The 21,091-nt window shown below is 39.7% G+C and overlaps 1 protein-coding gene across 1 annotated transcript; it reads right to left on the bottom strand.

Moving 5' to 3' along the window:
* Positions 1 to 1,654: 1,654 nt before the first annotated feature.
* LOC123760308 (rRNA methyltransferase 3, mitochondrial) lies at positions 1,655 to 11,110 on the bottom strand. The gene is made up of 5 exons (XM_045745882.2): positions 10,599 to 11,110; positions 9,128 to 9,248; positions 7,306 to 7,580; positions 5,817 to 5,972; positions 1,655 to 4,405 (listed from the first exon to the last, which is right to left on the bottom strand). Exons 1-5 carry the CDS (start codon positions 10,780 to 10,782, stop codon positions 3,768 to 3,770), a joined length of 1,374 nt encoding a protein of 457 aa, XP_045601838.1. The 5' UTR covers positions 10,783 to 11,110; the 3' UTR covers positions 1,655 to 3,767.
* Positions 11,111 to 21,091: the final 9,981 nt, after the last annotated feature.

Below are 21,091 nucleotides of genomic sequence, written 5' to 3'. Positions count from 1 at the left end.
AGCCCAAACTTCGCTTGGCCTCATTCTGTTTCTTGATGTGATGGTCACAATATTCCTTATAAAAAAACATAATGAAACCATGAAAGAAAGATCTCCTGTGTAACCCACGTATTCTTTGAGCTATAATATTTCACAGATTGTTCAAACAATGATTTAATGCTATTGCTTTTTAGATTTACTAAACAATTGCACACATGGTCATGTGTGTGACACCTGCTGTGTTTCACATCATTGCCAACAGCCTGTCCTCATTCACTTTATGCCCTGGCACACTTGCCTCACTCCTCGGAGCTAGCTTTTTCAGGCAATCTCCTTCAGTACCGACTGTTTCATCATCATTATAGATTTGATGCCGATATAGATTGTTAGCAAAAAGGAACATTCTAAATTAATTTTTGAATGGCTCAGCCCTGCTCATATCTGTACTCAATTTTTCACCTATAATCTTCCTCTTGATCAAAAACACACACGTCATATTAACGTAATATATATCAATGAGAAAATCCACTGGGACTATAGGTAGGCACAAACCTATGACCCGGAATTGCAGTAGCATACTCTACTCGACCACTAGACCACCGCTAACTTGTAAAAGTCATACAACTGGTTTCCTACTGAAATCACAAAGTCTGGAGGCCCCTACTGAAGCCAGTACAAGTTTCTACGTATGACCCACAAGCACTTGGGTGAAAGGTTCGCACCCACCTATAGTCAGAGTGAATTTTCTCATCGATATACAGTATATATTACGTTAATGTGATTTGTGTGTTTCTGAAGTTGGGACGTAAGGTGTAGGACCACTTTGCCCTTCCACCCGAGTGCTTGTGGGTAAAATAAAAATAGATAAAAGGACTGGCTTCAGTAGGAGCTTCCAGACATCACCACTGGGTGATGCTGTGCAAACCATTTATACACATCCTCAACCAATTGTGCATTTTATGAAGGCTTCAAGGCTTTTCTATTACAACTTCTGCTAGTGCTTGTTCCCTCAACTCTCACCAGTAGTTATTTATTGTATGTATATATAATGTTAACATTTTCTTACATCAGAATTGGTACTTGTGCCTAGAACAAAATCCTTGCAGACACAGCGGAGCAGCCATTTTTCTCAAAATTTAACCACTCGTAGCTTATCTTTACTGGATAGCATAAATTGCTTTCTTTTAACTGCTCCAAGCCAACTGCTGCTGCTACCAGACATGGTCTTAGCAAAAAAAAAAATTCTATTACAGCAAACACAAAGAAAATCTTTCAGTACCAGAGCAGCACTGTAGAACCATGCAAGGGAAGAGATCACATGGTTACGAAAGTTGACTAGGAAAGTTTTAATGTGTTATGGGCATAAGTCACCACATTTTTTTCACCAATCAATGACAAAATTGTGGTAACCCAAATTGGCTACGAGTTACAAAGTAAAACATTGGTACTTAAATACATTTAGTTTCTCATTCTGTATATCACAAAAATACAAATCCTCATTTGGGTTAAAAGGCCCAAAAAGGGTAAAAAACACAAGTGTGAATTCTGACGAATTACTCCAAGATTTGGGTTACTGGAATCCGAAGTATCAAGCTCTTACGGTATATTCAGAAATGTGTTTCTCATATACAGTACTGTACACTCAAAACCAATTTTTTGGGCAATATAAACAAAATTAAATACCATTTCATATTTATTTACAGTGAAATAGCTAGGAATGGGTGCTTACAGAATATTTCTTATGGAGTGCAAACTGCCATCTATTGGTGAGGGGAAGCAGAGGGCCAAAGAGAGAAGACGACGACTCGTGTCACCACTAACAGCGTCTAGTTTTTAATGTTTTACTGCACTTACATAATTTATCGTGCAAAGATTGTATTTCTAACATATTTTTTCTTTATACATAATGAAATAACTTAACGAGTTTGCTTAGTACAATTTTTAATGTGTGGAGGTTAAGTGGAAAAATTTGGTCGAGTACATTAGCTCTCAAGACATTACTCCCATTCACTCGTGCAATTATTCCCACTTGTTAAGTTAATTAATAAAAGATTATTTTGTATAATAATGAATCTATCAATATTAAAAAGAATTAATCAATGTAAATATAACAAACTTCTTGGGTAAATCAAATAACATTTGAAAAGCCATGTCATGTTAAGCTTGCATGAAGGGGTAACACTTACCAAGAATTATACAATATCTGAAATTGATTTACGATTGGCTTAAACCCAACCATTTTGGATGCTAAACTGTACAATATTTACCAAATACAGTGGAACCTCGGGTTACGAGCGTCCCTATTTACGAGTTTTTCGGGTTACAAGCTCGATTTGTTTGGAAAATTTGCATCGGGATACGAGCATTGCATCTGGTTACGAGTTTGTTGATATGCGTACGGGCTGACCTAGCGCATGGTGGCACAGCGATCGCACCTCAATTTACCAGTGCCTCACGCCCAGTGACTATCCCACCTGAATTCTTTACAAGGATTTACAGTTTTTTTTCGTATTTTTGGCCATTTGAGCACAAAAGTTGTTATTATATATCTCGCTATGGGTCCCAAGAAAGCCAGTGGTTAGGTTCAACCTAAGAAAATAGTTGTGAGCAGAGACAGTAGAGGATGTCCCTTCCTCATTAAGAAAATGTGTGAAATATGGGAAGAACTGCAAAGTTTTGTTGAAAAAACTCACCCAGATAAAGCTGTAGCAGGTCGTTGCACTGACCTTTTAAATGACAAGGTGATGTCTTACTACAGACAAGTGTTGCAAAGAAGGGGAAAAACAATCTTCAATGGATCGTTTCGTTGTGAGAAAATCAAGCAGTGAGCCACAACCAGGACCTAGTGGTATGCAGGCAAAATGTGCCAGAGTGCACTCCAGAAAAATCTTTACTGCTTGATGTTATAATGGAAAGGGAACTTCCCTTCAAAACAGTAACACCTCTCCTCCTCCCCCCTCCTCACCATCTTCCATACACCAACAGGAGTCATCAGCAAGGGTAAGTAATAACTTGAACATGCTTTTGCAGTGTAGATTTGGATGACTTAGGTATACAATTTAGTTTGAAGTGAAGTTTTTGGGTAGTTAGGAATGGATTAATTCATTTCCCATTATTTTTTACGAGGAAATTAGCTTCGGTTAACAAATTTTTGGGTTACAAGCCGTCTCCAGGAACGGATTAAATTCTTAAACTGAGGTACCCCTGTAATGGGAATAAGCAAATATAACTTACACTTGAATTAACAAAATATTGGTAAATATGGCATAAAAAAAATATGGACAGACATACAGAGGGGGTGGGTCAGATGGACAATAAGAAAACATTGTGAATTAAGTTGGTGTGAAATTACAAAATTTACTTTTACTTACATTAAGAACTTGATACTGGAGCAAGACTCGTCAATAGTAGCATATGAGCATCTAGTCAGCATAGCTACCTATATGCATGCTTTATACTTATTTCATACAATGTTCAATGTGCTAAAATTATGTTCTCTTAATTTTTAGAATGTTATAAGTTACTGCCAGAAATACTGTATATTCATATTCCATAAAAATGTAGCAATTGATGCAATTGCCTGCACTGATCCAAAGTATAAAATTATATATACACATAAATACATACATATACATATGCTGTATACAGTATATGCTTTTACAAATGTATATATGGCCCTTAGTAACACATACACTTATAAGGTCACCAAGAAATTATGTAGAGAATACTTTTTCAAAAAATACAATTTTTTTTTTTTTCCCTTAAAACCTTAATTGAGAAGCAAATTTTCACGAAGACCTTTCATTGGTCGCAATATTTTGCCGATGCAGGTAATGCTGACGATACTGCTTTTGAATTTCATAGAGAATAATACCTGCAGCAACACTTGTGTTTAAACTGTCCATACCATTGGCCACTGGAACTGCGATTTGAATACCTCCATTACAATACGAGAATTTCTTGGCAGCATTGCTGAGGCCAGTCTCCCCACCAATAATAATACAGGCACCGAGTCTCATGCCGTTGATCATCCGAGTAATTTCTGGTTCGTCATAATAATGGACAGGAAGTTTCACATTTTTATAATTAGAAAGATGTTCTTCATCAACATAACTCGAATCAATAATAAATTTGCTTCCGTCACTGTCCATTTCATATGAGCTTACCATTTCATCATCATAAACTACAGACTCTTGTTTTTTAGTCGACGGTTCAACTGCCAAGTCTTGTTGTTGCTGTACATTTTCACTCTCACTTATAGTATTAAGATCTTTTTGGTCTCGACACACATCAGCTAACAAGAGTGGAGTACTGTCAGGAATATAACTCTTCATGATGTCCCAGGTTACTTTGCATGTTAGCTTCAGCCGAAAATGTGCTCCACATGCTGCTCGCAAAACCTTGGATTCCCATGGATCACAGCATCCTAGAAAAAAAACAAAATTATATGACTTGCACCACAGAATTCAAGTGCAAGCTTGTATTTTTCATACTACATTATACTGTACCATAAAATGGGCATGGATAACTGTACACCCTCATATAAATATTATTATGTGAAGGTATATTCAGCAATGTTTTAGTACAATAATTGCAGTATAATAACTGGTGTTGCACATGTTATGATGCTGCATCAAGACAACTGCTATAATTAAATTAAACTATAAAACATTCAATACATAAACTGTGGTTTATAAACACTTGCTATTTAAAAATCTTTTTCACAAGAAATAGGTAGTCCAAGAGCAAAGCCGTACATCTAATTTTAGAGTGACTTCAGCAAATATACAAAGTTGAATGTAATAAAATACTTCTTTCTCTGTAACCCATTCCACCACCGCCCACAGGATGGGTATGGGGTGCATAATAAAGAAAAACTTAAAATTCTCATTGGGCCTCAGTGGCTCCCTGGTCCTTTCCCCATCCCTTCCCTATCCAGGTTCATTGGTGGGTGGTATTCAGCTTCATTGTTATTTTCCATGCACATTCAGCCGATTCCATACAGAAGGCCTATGTCTCCGTCCAAAAAGAGGTGGAAGGTGAAGCATCGGCCCAGAGAGGACATGGAACCATTAAAGAAAGAGTTGCCTTAAGATTTAGTAAATGGCACTTGCCAATCCACCATATTTTAAACACTGATGAGGCAAATAAAACAATTACGAAATACAGCAGAGAGAAAAGAATGCAACAGAAGTGGATCATTTGTCTGAAAGCATCACAAAATGGTTGTGTGCAAGATGATGGAAAATATTTCTCATTGTAGCTTCATTCAGTATATAAATAAATGTGTGATTAGCTGATGTAAGAACTATGGTATAGAAGAATTAGTTTACCAAGTGAAGTGGTCAAAGAGTTTGGCAATAACAACTAGAAGAGTACAAAAAATTCCTAAGAATTTAGCTGGTGATAAACAAAGTGACTTTCATAATGAAAGCAGTATCATGGATCATATAATTGTACCTAGACAGCTATTAGAAAAAACATACAAGAAAGATTATGAGGTGGTTATGGCATATATGGACTTGGTGAAAGCATATAAAAAAGTGAAAAACATAAGGGTACCTGAAGAGTATTGAGCATTCACTGAGTTTGATAAAGGTTATAAAATGCTTTGAAAAACTTTTATGCAAAGAGTATTATATGAATGAGAGCTAATGGAGTATTTAATGAAAGCTTTGAAATCAATGCAAGAGTATGCAATGGTTGTGATGTCACCATGATAGCCCAATGAGATTGGGCTCAATCATGAGATATATTTATTTATTTATAAATAAACTGTCAAAACTGTCACAGTTTACTCATTTTGCACAAACTGTCAAATATAATCTCTTGCATACCTTTTGTAAGAATTACATGATCAACTCCAACTGATGCGACTGTACGTAGAATTCCACCTATGTTTCCAGGTTCTCGGATTTCATCAAGGATTACAGTTAATGGAAGATTCTGGGAAGTATGATGAATTTGTTTACATTCTGGTTGCTTGAAAACACCTGCAATGTACACACCAAATAATAAACAATTAACAAATATTATAACATAAGAAATGTATTTGGTTATGCCTCTCACTATATAAATACATGCAATGGTCATTCATTTGTAATTCAATGGAAGAGAAGCTACGAGAGTTGGGATCACAAGTGAAACGTTACAACGAAAGTGTAGGACAACACTCTAGCTTCTAAATTTAATTAGAGCAATTAATGTTACATACAAATTGGTATGGTTAGAGCATGCCAATTTTCTTTGAACAAATAAATAACGTACATGCCTAAGGCACGTATGTTATTTACTTTTGACTTCCTTGTTTGCTTTCAAGTGCTTCATGTGGTTATTTTCTTGAGCTCATTTTTTTGCAGTGTGTATGGAGATTCATAGGCTGTTTGCCTTGGTCTAAGGTCTAATCTGATCTGTGCATTTGTGGTTCTGGGCTTGGGGTAGGTTGGTTTGCCTTGGCCTTTGGAACATATTGGAACAGCTGTTCTAGGGATAGCCAACACTACTTAGCTGGAAATAGCAGTCACTCAATGGTCCCCAGCAGAGTGATGTGTCTATGACAACACTAGGTATGTGAAATAGGCTGCCGTTCAGGACCCCTGTATAACCTGAACCATATTCCAATTGTGGGTCCGCACATCCTTAAGGTTGCTTGCCGACCCCACAGAAATGATTATTTCCCTTTTTGCCTCGGCTCCTTTCAGCTCCTTTCTGCCAAGCCGTAGCTTTTGTTTTATTTTGTCCAACCTTTCTAGGTAGGATTTTTCTTGGTTTTGCATCGATTTTTTGACTCCTAAGCCTCTTTTGCCTTATAGAAAATGACAATTTTGGTCCTGGAGTCTCGTAGACTTTGTGTGCTTCTTAAAGCTTGGCTATACTACCACATAAGCTTGGAAAGCTATTATGAAGGCCCTCCAAAATAGCATTTAGAAGGTAACACTCAACCTAAATGCCATAGGTTGCTCGCAAAAGGGTAAAATTTAATATGATCCAGTGGTCAAACACAGAAAACTTAATATTACAATCTCCACAACTTATGGGTTAGGGGACTAAGAATGAATAAAGCAATAATGACTTTAATAATGTGCATCTTCAAGTATTTAGTATTTGCCTAAGTTTGTCTATGTAAACCACTATTAAGTTACAAAATACTGTGTATCAAGTGGGATTTAAAAAATAGGTATTCCACCTTAATGCATCTATATACTGTACCGTAAATGTAAATTCCTCCAAACATTTTTTTGTAATAAATTGCTATCATTAATAGCCACATCCATAAACTTTGTATAGAAAATAGATTGCATTTAAATCATTAAATGTGGCTCATACCCAAAATGCCAGGACAAGTTGAAAGCGAGGACCACATCTGCAGTGTCTTGTAAGGGGTCTTGAAGAGAGGCAATTTATTTAGTTCCTCAAGTTCTTTTAATCCAAAATCAGAGGGTCCAGATTTCAGATGAGCAAGATCACTGAGTCGACTAAAGTAGATAGCTTCAGGAGTAACACCAGCATCTAGCGCTTCCTTTGCAATGCGATGACCCTCTGCCACAAAAATCTTGTTTTCAGCTCTGAACTTTTGCGAGTTGACATTATTAAGTATTCCCCTGTAAAAAAAAATAATATATGCAGTATATATTGGTAAGGCAAAAAATCATTAGGGGGAACAGACACACAACGAGTTCAAGTTTTCTGCAATATCTATTGAAACATACAAACACGAGGGAACATAATAAACAGAAAACACACTTGAACCATTCCAGCCTTTCTTCTTTCAATTTTGAGATTTAACATCTTTCATACTCAATATAATACTGTGGCCTCATCACTTTATTCTATCCTAGCACCACACACACGTGCTTCACCATCTTCTGTAGTACCTTCCTCAGCAACTCAAGAGGGTTCCATTGTCTCAGTTTCTTCCTGTATTCAACAACAAATCAAAAAATCTTCCCCATACAATCAACAATAATTATTGTTCAGTTCTGTCTACATTTGCAGAGGAAATTTTTTTTTTTAACAAAAATAAATCTACTACTTTTGGGTTGTCCTCCAAAGGTCCATGAATAACATGTCATGTACTTTAATATTTATCTTGCACATTCGTATTTGATACCTTTAATGTTTCAATGTGTTATGGAAGTATATTGGACAAGTTCTGATGAAATTTGTGGTTCTGTACATTCACTGGTGCCGTTGTTGCAGGTTTTTTCCATCAGAGTCCAGGTGCTGATGATTATACCCTATGTTTCAAATCAACAAATGAATTTTAAAAGTAGATATTTTTTTTTAACCTTCTGTCAGTATGGTTAATAACACTTCGAAAGACAATTAATATTTTCTACAGGAAAACGGACCATAACACACACGATATTATAGAGGAAAATAAATATACTGTACACACAGAAATCACACTAACGTGATGCATCAAATGAACAAATCCACAAGGGCCGAGACAAGGATTCGAACCTGCGTCTGGGAGCATCCCAGACACTGCCTTAATCGACTGAGCTACGACAGGGTTAAAAAGAGTTGAAACCGAAGTTCTACTTAACTTACTGGATCCCGTAGCCTCTCCGATACACAAACCAGGGTTTTACACAACTCCCCCCTTGCACTCGAGCTATGTCAATAGGCCGTTCTCCCTCTTCGCCCTTACATCATTACACACAGAAATCACACTAACGTGATGCATCAAGGGAGAGGGCGAAGAGGGAGAACGGCCTATTGACATAGCTCGAGTGCAGGGGGGAGTTGTGTAAAACCCCTAGTTTGTGCCTCGGAGAGGCTATGGAATCCAGCAAGTTCAGTAGAACTTCGGTTTCAACTCTTTTAACTCTGTCGTAGCTCAGTCGATTAAGGCAGTGTCTGGGATGCTCTCGGGTGCAGGTTCGAATCCTTGTCACGGCCCTTGTGGATTTGTTCATTTAAATATACTGACTGTATTCTCAATAAGAAGTGTATTATCAATAAAGATAATTGTCAGTCTTCAGAGGAAAAAAAAGACAACCACATACAAATTTTATGTCTAAGAAATCAGAGTTACAGCAAAGTACATATTAGCAGGCCTAATATAAGATGTATAGCCAGCAAAGCAATTATTAAGAAAAAAGTACATTGTATAATTATGAACAACATTCATAACTGCTTTTACCTTATATAGTTCTTAGCTTTTGCTAAATGTGTGTACTGAATTTCATTCACAATATTCCAAGATTTTTTGGAAGACTCGCTGTACACTTCATGGCTGTTTAATTCCTTCTTCGGTCTTGATTCTGCAAATAAACCTTCCCTTAGAGTTTCCACAATATAAAATCTATAATTATAATTTAAATAAAAGAATAATCTTGAAATTATAAGTTCTGTTCAATTTAACTTTTCTCCAACAGACATTAAGCAAGAAACTACCGAAACTGCAACAGAATATACAACACAGTATAAATCTTATACAAAAATCCTTGCTTACTAGGCAAGATCATACTTGGAGGAGAAAAGCCAACATGTAAGGATTTTAACATTTGCTAAATGGGCCAGAGTCTTAAGTCACCCACAACAAGTTTATGCAATAGCATTAATTTAGATATGGAGTTATCAGGAAGCCACTGCTTGGGACATAAATTATAGCATAGAGAACCCTGCTGATGGAATCAAGACCATACCTCATATATTGGGTGCTGTGTACGGTATTTAAATATTTGTACAGAGTATCTCAGAACATTTAAGTGTTAGTGACATAACACAGCGAGTGAACTCAAAGTGTAACACAGCAGATGGAAAAATAAATTGCAGTGATCTAATTTAACTCTCACTGTAGTGAAAACAAAAGATATATACCAAAAATTATGCCAACACAATAGTACCAGCCAACATCAGGAAAATTTTAACTACCAAACCAGAAACATATCCAAGAACAAAGAATTCTCTGTGATCAGTAGCACCAGAAGTATTACATTAAACTGTTGTCTGAAAAACTAGACCAAGTTGTGTTATTGTAGTGCTCAAATAAAAGAAAAGAAATAAAGAAAAGACCCAGGAACTTGTCTAAAAGCTTGCTATACGAGACAACAGTGGCATGGTGTCAATAGACACCATGCTCAAGTACTTTATGGCATGTGCATCTTGAGAAAGCTGACTATCAGACTAGACCAACAGTAATAAATATATTTCAAGGAAGCTACAGTACATTAATATAGCTAATTAGGAGGAAAATGAGATTGCAAGATATACACTTTGATAATAAAACCACATAAGGTAAATTGGCATTACCCCCTGTCCCCTACCATCTACAACATAAGGGTCAAACTTGAAGGAGAAAGTACTACTGTAAACAATTGATTTTGAGGCATGTGGGATATATATATTCTTTAAAGTTATCATACAGGGTATTACATGTTAGCTTGCACACTACACTAGGTTATATGTAAATAAAGGTTCCATTTTGTTTGTATAGAAGTTACCAGTAGTAACAGTCCCCATTTTGGCAGTAGAGCACACACACACACACAGCCACACACATGCTTTGTAGATATAAATCTTTGCAAATCAAGCAATCTTAGTTGTCAGTACAGTCACCCAACCTTTCTCTAACAGACACGATGATGAGGTACTTGGCTGACTCTATTTACCTTTTGTTTTAGTATTAGAGCTAATTACTGAAATAGTCTCTTCATATTGCTTCAATACTTTTTCCTCTTCATTGACTGTAGGTGTATGTACTCTCACGGGCTGCCTTACAAGTTTTCGATAATTCCTCGAGGCCTGGATAGAATCTTTTACTAGAGCACACAACTGCACTCGAAATGTAAACATTTTTTACTGCGCTTTTTCCAATTGCTGCTGTTTTATTGTTTCTGCTGGAAAAAGACGTTGCTCTAGATCAAGCTGTCTTTCAGTGTTTCTTTTTCTCACACCTTGATGGTACGTCCTGGGGCCAGAAAATGTCTTCTGCAGGCTACGAGATGTATCCTTGCTTCAATTAGAGGGCTGAAACAGAATTGGTTCTATATAAGCCTTTACTTCAGTTTCGTAAAATATGTGTTCCAGAGGATACCACTGCCAGTTGTGGTGTGTGGAGAAAAGAGTGAGGAACAACAGCGTGACGAGACGCCCAGAAGCGAGCAGCGACCACTATGTAAACAATGCGGTCGCGGGCTACTCCAGCACAAACCGCTACACATCATCACACTTGCGCTAAGATCAGCGAAGCAGACGTACTTGTTGGTGCTTACCTGACTAAAGGAAACCACTATTTGTCAAATATTGATACTGTTCTTAAAAGATTTCCCCATTTTGCACCCGCAAGATAACGTAAGCTTTTAAGGGTTGACAGTCTCCGTGGTGTAGTGGTAAAACACTCGCCTGGCGTTCCGCGAGCGCTATGTCATGGGTTCGTATCCTGGCCGGGGAGGATTTACTGGGTGCAATTCCTTAACTGTAGCCTCTGTTTAACGCAACAGTAAAATGTGTACTTGGATGAAAAAACGATTCTTCGCGGCAGGGGATCGTATTCCAGGGACTTGCCCGAAACGCTACGCGTACTAGTGGCTGTACAAGAATGTAACAACTCTTGTATACATCTCAAAAAAAAAAAAGAAAAAAAAAAAAAAAAAAAAAAAAAAAAAGATAGATGTTAATCTTCTTGTTTGAGGAGCTGTTCACTTGAGACAGTTAAGCAAGTCCCAGCTGTGTCTGGGTACAAGTGACAGGAGGAACAACCCAGCGGGTTTTCTTCCTATTGGGGAGTGTTGTACATGCTGCTATGGCGGTGTGTCCACTCACAAGATGAGTGGTGCTGCCCAATAAACTCACCCCTCGGGGGAAAATTTAAAAAAAAATAAAGAGGGAGCTGCTCTAACTCTCTCTGACCTGCGACTCTGATTCGACTCTCTGATCCTTGTTGTATTGCCTTGCTTTAAAGTTATGGATGAAGCTGCTTCAACGACGGGTTTTTTTTTTTTAATATATTACGTTTCAACCCGTCCTCGACTCGAGTCCATTACATCCAGCGGTCGACCCCACAGACGCATTCATAATTTTTACATGTTGTTCATTCAAAACGGGAATTTTCTCAAATATAAATTAATATTATAATATATTAGCATATTGTGCATCTATATAGGCATAGGTTGGGTTAGGTTAGGTGTTTAGGTTCTGTTGGCGATTATTTGTATTTGTAGCACATTTATAGCGTTGTGGTTCGAACAAAATTCGTCAATGAAACACTTGTTTGGTGGACGGGCTGATTACGTTTGTACAGTCCGGTTCGTATTCGACTCATAATTCCGGGCTCGAACCCCGTAATTCGATCCCCCCCCCCCATCAGTGTCGAATTACTGACCCTTCCCAGGATGCAACCCCACAACAAGCTAACTCAGGAGCACCTACGCGCGTACTGCTCGGTGAACAGAAGAATTAAGTGAAAGAAAATGTGCCCAACCATTTCTGTCACGCCTGCGATTCGAACCCAGAATTTTCGATTGTGTATCGTGAACGAACCTGACTGTACAACCGGGACCCTTTTCTATCACCTAATGACCCCCCCCCCTGTTCACCTAGCAGTAAGCAGGTACCCAGGAGTTACTCAGCTTGTTGCGGGGTCCCATCCTGGAGAGGGTCAGTTGTAACAGCTCCAAAGGTTGGAAGGAATTTTACCTGTAAGTAGAGAAAAGGTTTGAGTTCTGTAATTAGTACTAATGAGAGCTTTGCTTCTCCCATTAGGCTAATGAGTTTGGAGCGAGTATATTAATGGGTAATCTACTCGCTACACAGTAATTCGACCTTAGCGGCATCTCGATATGAGCCTAATATGTATATTTACCTGAATTTACCTGAAAGCCACTATATCTACAGTGGCTTCGACGATGCCGGCGGCTTATCAAATGTCTTCCATTTGTCCTGATAATTTTATTTATTTAAATCTTAAATTGCAGCAGTATCTAGGGCATTTACGGCTTCAGGGAGTATGCAGTTCCATTGGTATATAACCCTATTTTACAGCATAAACAGAAAGAATACAATTCTTTATTAATTGTTATATGACAGATAACAGCTGGCAGTAGTATAGGTTCAGGAATTAAATTTCCATAACAGCAAAACATAGGCTGACATTTAGAAAGTAATGTAGGTTACATAGAGTTTATTAGGTAGCTCCAAGTTTCTCTTTTAAACTGGTTGAGAGAAGGACAGTCTTTGATGTGATTAGTGAGGTCATTCTACATTTTGGGATCCTGATTTGCAGAGCATTTTTGCTTTGGTTAAGTCTCACTCTTGTAATATCAAATAGATATTTATTTCTAGTAAAGTGCCCATGGGTTCCGTTACAGCCCTCTAGGAAGCATTTATGGTCGGGATTAGCATTGTAGTTCAGGGATTTATCTATAAATACAGTACACTTGAGAGGATGTGCAGTGATTAAATATGATTAAATATCTTCTCTATGTACTCGACATTCATATCTGTACACACCATCCATCTCTGTACGTGCTGTCATATCTCTTTAAACATCACATATTTTGCAACCCCAACTTTCCTAAATATCGAGGTGGCATCATCCTTTAATGAAATATTGCCACATCTGCCAGCTCCCTCTCCTCTGCCCGGAAGTTGACGCCACGCTCCGGGAGAGTCCGTCTTTTCCTATTAGCGGTAACTAGGGCATCAGAGTCGCTATGTTACCGTAACAAGCGGTAGCGAGGAGCCATATTTCGTAGCCTTCACTTTCCCTAAAAGCATCCCAAATAATAATACAAATAATATTAAACAAGTAGACAACGACAAATTAGAATCTTTAAAATCCTCCGACTGATGGAAACAAATTCATTTATGGAACGAAAAAATTCGGCAAAAGCCTACAACACACGGTGAGAATATGTGGTCGACTGTTAATAGGAAAACAAATGTTTCATGAAAGCATTTCCTCCATAATAGGAAAACAAATGTTTCATGAAAGCATTTCCTCCATAATAGGAAAACAAATGTTTCATGAAAGCATTTTCTCCATAATAGGAAAACATATGTTTCCTATTATGGAGTTGTTTACACTGAGACTGTGAGGGGACCCTTAGGTTATGTCTCTTATTATCATAGTCCCTGAGTGTTGTGAGAATTGTATTGGTGAAATTATAGGGCTAGTTATGTAGGCATGGTTTATGAAAGAAGTGTTTGTATATCTTTTGAAGAATGTAGAAAATTTACTTTAAATCGGAAATAGCGGGTGGTTAAGTCCCTGCCAGATGTAAGATTAATTGGTGCTCCTATAGCTATAATTAGATACACTGTGATGCTATGTTGTGTAGTGTGTTGTAAAGCTAGGATGTTATATTTATACTAAGAAATGAATGGTGGCAATTAAATATTGTATTAGAGGTTTGAGTAAGTGTTTACTGCACGACCAGTTTTACCACAGCAAGAAGGCAGGCTGTGAGCACAAATTTCCCCTGCATCAAAATATGATGTACTGTAAATCACAGCAGCAGCTCGTTGAACTGACGTGCTGTTACGTTTTCTATTCGTGGGCTCTCGGTTAGGTTAGGTTCGGGCAATTTAGTACATTACTAAACGTTATAGAGGACGTTACATATCTTAGCATTACAATCACTCCAGTCTGAATCTCAACTTACACATATAGGGTGAGAGACCAAGCGTCGAGAACCTCTACCTCTCCCCACAAGTGAGCAGTGGGGAGATTTTAGACAAAAAGTGGTTGTAATATGGATGGTGGAGAGGTAGATAACCTTCAACACTCTAATAAGGGCAGCTGATCCATTAATGATGCAATTTTTAACTGCTCGTGGTGTGGTGGTAGTCTGAGGCCAGTCCCTCGCGTTGTTCTTTTATTTCATAATGATATAAGCACATTATATCTATAAATTTAAATGTCTGTCTGTCGTTGGAAGTCAGATGCTTCACGCAATTTTTCTCAGTAATTGCTGTCGGGTATGTACATATCATGGGCAGGTCAGGATTAGTGTCAAAGAAAAAAGTGCCATGTAACATGCTAACGTCACTCCCATGAGAAATCTCACAATATTATATGACTCGACTCTGAATTAGTATTAATTTTTTTTTTAATATCGGAAACAATGCACTGATCACACGAAAATTAAATAATTTTAATCATAATACTAATCATTTAAATCCAACAAATATTGATGATTTGAATTTTTCCCCTTAGATTTTTGGACTGTGTGTTGATGAAACAACTTTTGTATGTGTTCTTATAGTGTTATAGATTTGTGCTACTGTAGGAGAGAGAGAGAGAGAGAGAGAGAGAGAGAGAGAGGCAGATACAGAGACTGAAACTGAGGTAGACAGACAGACAGACGCATTCTTAGCAGGGGAGGGGTCAACAACAGCTGAAGCAACATTCCTGGCAAGGGTGGTGGATGGGGGGGCCAGGTGACCTTCAGAAAGGTGGGTAGCTGCCTCCTGTGGTCACCTCACCTCCCATGCGGCTGGGAGAACACCTCCCCCACTTCGGACCGTAGTCTAACAACCCAATTGGATCAATGTCCTGCGAAACATATGATAGTTACATTGATTGATGAAGATTAAACCACCCAAGAGGTGGCACGGGCATGAATAGCCCGTAAGATAGTTAAATGTATCACACTGGTCTATATATCGTCCTTCACGCACAGTCGAGGGGGGACCCGGGGTCTTTCCCAGGGCAGAACGGGAACGGATGGGCACATTTCCTTTCATCTGATATAACTGTTCACCTAGCAGTAATAATAGTTACCTGGGATGTAGGTGACTGTTGTGGGTTGCATTGTGTGAAAGTCCCTCACAGTACACTTCAAGTCCCTCACAGTTTGTCAAATCATCCAGAGTGTACAGATAGACGCAGCAGACAACGTGAAGAAAATTCAGATATGTAAACTCGAAATTTTTCTCCCCCGTTAAACAAATAATATAAGATTTATTAAACAGTATAATATTTACAACACCACACTAAAGTAAACTTCAAAGACACTAGTCCACGTAAGTGGTATAGGGCGCTGGGCCAGGAGGCCGTAGTGAATATCTAACATGTTTTTATACCGTAACTCACTGGAGCGTTAATGTTGATATGGGCGGTCGGGTGAGGCTCTTACTGACATTCTGAAGTGTTGGGGCTCTGTGAGGCTATATGAAGTTGTGGGGTGTTGTTGTTGTTGTTGTGGATACATACGTGTTGTTTTTTATACATAGTAGGGGGGAGAGGGTCACGGAACAAGTGACGGATGTGTCCGCCGTTCCCGTGTAGGGTAGAAAGGAAAACCTTTCGCCTATGCAGACGTCGCCTGTCGGCGGAAACCTACTGTGCCTTACGGCAGACAAAGACATTGTCAGGGAGATGTTTGGCAAAGGTTGGCGCCGGATCCCGACGCCACACAGAGTACCAGGAACACTTATTGACATCGGTGACCCCAGACGACAAGGCGTCAGGCGTACTATAAGCTCTGGCCAGTTGAACAAATAAAATGACGTCCGAAGGACAGAATCATGACGGCCATTCTTAACTCGAGCCCCAATCAGGAAAAAAAACCGAGGAAGTCCGAAACGGTGGCTACTACCTTTTTCAGGTATATTCCCGTATGGTCCCTAAGCCTAGGGCTAAACTATTAAGTGCTACCACTCACTTCTGTCCCGGGCGGTGGATGAGTATTTGTGACTTATGTTGGCTTCTGTAAGGTTGCAGGCGATGAGTCACAATAACGTGGCTGAAGTATGTTGACCAGACCACACACTAGAAAGTGAAGGGACGACGACGATCTTTCGGTCCGACTTGAGAATGGTCCAGGACGGACCGAAACGTCGTCGTCCCTTCACTTTTTAGTGTGTGGTCGGTTCTGTAAGATTATTTATGTCCAGTGTAAGTTTAACAACTTACTCTGCACTGTTGAGTCTCAGTAATCTTATTTGGCGTGCAAATTGAATATATTCGGATTCAGAGAAAGATAATGATCAATCTGATTTGAAAGTAAGCTTGCACGCTTATGAAAAAACTACCGGGTAGCATAATGGATGTGGGGTCGCTGAAGTGTTTCGAGCGTAGGTTAGACATATATGACTGTATTTGGAGGGTTCTAAATAGGATCTGTCTCGCGTGGAACAAAAGGCTTTCTGTATTACTCTTTATTATTTTATCCATACGTTCTATCGCTTTCCTAATGTTTCCAGGTTCTGTCTCCCCATTTACATGAAAGTGAGAAATAAAGTAATGATAATAAATTACCAAATGAAACAAACGAGAAACATTCGCCTAGACTCTGGCAAAAACTGATTACTTATGCGATATACGATCAAAGAGACGTGAGAAATAATATTGCGAACTTCATAAATTTCAGGAGCCAGTACTAAACACAGTGTCCTAAAGTGCTAACAGCAAACACAGTGCCCTGAAGCGCTTGTAGCAAACACAGTGCCCTGAAGCGCTTGTAGCAAACACAGTGCCCTGAAGCGATTGTAGCAAACACAGTGCCCTGAAGCGCTTGTAGCAAACACAGTGCCCTGAAGCGCTTGTAGCAAACACAGTGCCCTTAAACGCTAGTCGAAGCTTTTGTTTTAGGAAGGGGGTTGAGCCGTAGAGTGTGGAGAGTGACTGGGAAGCGGGACAGGAACACACAGGCAGTATATCGTAGACTCGAGCAGATGAAACCGAGTGCCACTTGTGAAGAGGTCGAGCAGCGGAGAAAGTGGCACTGCTGGTGACATGGTGTGGGTGTGAGGCAGGACTCAAGGGGGACAAGTGGTCTAGTGGTGCACGGGAGGTGAGGGCTGAGAGAGAGAGAGAGAGAGAGAGAGAGAGAGAGAGAGAGAGAGAGAGAGAGAGAGAGACACACACACACACTAGTGGTAGAGGCATCCAGGAATATGGCATATAGTAGATCATTGGGCTGAGGTAAGGGGTAAAAGACACCAGCGGGAGGCAGTAGGGAGGGGAGGAAGGCACTAGAGGCAGCGAGGGAAGGGCAGCCATGGAGGCAGGAGACTAGGACACCGTGCCTCTCACCACCACCATCAACAGCTCACCATGCAGGATGTTGGAGGGATATTTTGTAGGTCAGTTTTGACCTTGAACGTCCAGGAACCAGACTACTGCTCCTGAGCCGCCCAGGGGGGCAGCACATGTATCAGCTCTCACCGTAGCCTTCAGCCTGACGGGTCAAGAAAAAGTGTTTGTGGTTCAGGATAGAACACACACGCGCGCGCGCACACACACACACACACACACACACACACACACACACACACACACACACACACACACACACACATTTTGACAGAAATATTTGAAAATAACAGTGTGTGTGTTTGAGAGAGAATTTCATACAATAAGATCCGTTTTAACCGAAGCCGCAACCATTTTGCTCACTGCTTGAAGCACCGCTGGGTGCCAGTGCTACAGGCGCTGCGCTCGACGAGAAATTGAATGACTTGAAGAAGATGGAATAGAGAATACTCAATTTGGATGCTCACGACGCCGTGTGCCCGCTCACAGTGTGCCTCAACTGGCTCAGGTTAACATAAGACAATAAGAACAAGGTAACTGCAGAGGCATATTGGCCCATACGAGGCAGCTCCTATCTATAACCACCCAATCCCACTCATAAACATGTCCAACCCGCGCTTGTAAGAACATATTTCCTGAGGTGCGCGATCTCCCGACATCATATTCACTCAGACACTCAACCTCCAAACGTATGACAGCCTGTGGAGCCACGCAACACTGCCAGTCAGAATGGCAGTGTTGGAATACGACTACGGTAAGGGAAACGCAGATTCCACTTCCGGCATTCATGTTTTCCTGCATTGCTGCCAGCGAGTAGGTAGAGAAGATTCCTATCAGATCACACAAGAGAACGAATTAGAATACGTGATCCTAATTAAGTTCACAGATGCAGCCAATCAGTGGGACCACATTGCCTCGCCCTCACCTCGCTCAGCACCCCTAAAAATCAAACATAAACCGCTGGAATTATTCTAAAATGAAAAAAAAAAAACATCAACAATGCTTCTAGGTGGGATAGAACCTATCTTCCAGTGATGGCAGCTCCACATGCTGGAGATTTTTTATTCGGCGTCCCTAATACCTCCTTGAGGTAATTGTCGTAAACTGATGAGGTTTCCCAGCTTCACAGGAAAGAAAAGACGATCGTTCTTAAGAACGATCTTCATCTTAAGAACGATCTTAAGAACATCGTTCTTAAGAACGATGTTCTTAAGAACATAAGAACAAAGGCAACTGCAGAAGGCCTATTGGCCCATATGAGGCAGCTCCTATTTATAACCACCCAATCCCACTCATATACTTGTCCAACCCGCGCTTGAAACAATGGAGGGACCCCACCTCCACCACGTTACGCGGTAATTGGTTCCACAAATCAACAACCCTGTTACTGAACCAGTATTTACAACCAACAAGAGGTTCTTGTTGGTCATTAGGTAGTATATCATGGTGTAAGAGCGGGGTGTACTCTACTGGACCCAGGTTACACGTCATGGTGGTTATAAATAGGAGCTGCCTTGTATGGGCCAATAGGCCTTCTGCAGTTGCCTTTGTTCTTATGGTCTTATGGCGGGGGAAGCGAGTGGGTGCTGGTATATGTAGATTATGCAGTTCAGTTTTGGTCGCCGTACTATAAAATGGATATAAATTCACTTGAACGTGTCCAGGGTAGGATGACAAAGTTAATTCCCCAAATTAGAAATCTTTCATATGAAGAAAGATTAACAAAGCTTAAATTGCATTCATTGGAAAGGCGAAAAGTTAGGGGTGACATAATAGAGGTTTACAAGTGGATGAATGGACATAATAAAGGGGGATATTAATAGGGTATTAAAAGTATCAACACAAGACAGAACACGAAACAATGGATATAAATTGGATAAGTTTAGATTTAGGAAAGACTTGGATAAATAATGGTTCGGTAACAGGGTTGTTGATTTGTAGAACCTATTACAGCGTAACGTGGTGGAGGTGGTGTCCCTCGATTGTTTCAAGCGCGGGTTGGACATGTTTATGAGTGGGATTGGGTGGTTATAAATAGGAGCTGCCTAGTATGGGCCAATAGGCCTTCTGCAGTTATCTTTGTTCTTATGTTCTTAGGAGTGGGGCTGTAACTACGTCTATGCTATAGACGTAGAGGCTATTCAACGTCAATAAATATCAGGTGTAACGAGGTCTCTCTGCTGTTTTGTTAGTATATGCCAGGGTTAACGAGATCTCTGGATGAAAGATGATCGCGGAACCCCAAACATTTAATGTCAATTAATAACCTCTTTGGCGTCAGACAACTTTACAGTGTTGCCATTTTATTAAACTATATAAAAAGTCTCTTACAAGCAAGGGGAAGGAAGGGCTAAACTATTATATATAATATATATATATATATATATATATATATATATATATATATATATATATATATATATATATATATATATATATTGGGCTTCAGGGAGAAGGCCTATTGGCCCATACGAGGCAGCTCCTATCTGTAACCACTCAATCCCACTCATATACATGTCCAACCCGCGCTTGAAACAATCCAGGGACCCCACCTTCACCACGTTACGCGGTTATTGGTTCTACAAATCAACAACCATGTTACCGAACCAGTATTTACCCAAGTCTTTCCTAAATCTAAACTTATCCAATTTATACCCATTGTTTCGTGTTCTGTCTTGTGTTGATACTTTTAATACCGTATTAATATCGCCCTTTGTTAAGAACATAAGAACAAAGGCAACTGCAGAAGGCCCACCGGCCCACACAAGGCAGCTCCAACTTAATTACAACCACCCAATCCAACTTACATGCTCAACCCACGCCTGAAACAATCGAGGGACCCCACCTCCACCAAGTTACGCGGTGGAGGTGGAGGTTAGCTACTCAGAACGAAGTGTCCATGTAGCACGGGCTATGGTGAGCGTTGTAAAGACTTGCGCTCATATATAAAACTTCAAACGGCAGCAATCGGTTTTACGGGGTCACCATAGCCCGTGCTACATGGACATTTCGCTCTGAGTAACTAAATCTAAAACAACAACAACAACAGGCATCAGTCAGTCAGTAAAGACCAGAACGTCGTCCCGAGAACACCTGACCAGTTTCTACACCAACGAGCCACTA

The sequence above is a fragment of the Procambarus clarkii genome, chromosome 39 (assembly GCF_040958095.1).
Source record: "Procambarus clarkii isolate CNS0578487 chromosome 39, FALCON_Pclarkii_2.0, whole genome shotgun sequence".
NCBI lineage: Eukaryota > Metazoa > Arthropoda > Malacostraca > Decapoda > Cambaridae > Procambarus > Procambarus clarkii.
The sequence above is the reverse complement of the archived record's forward strand: the minus strand, read 5'-3'. Positions and strand labels throughout refer to the sequence as shown.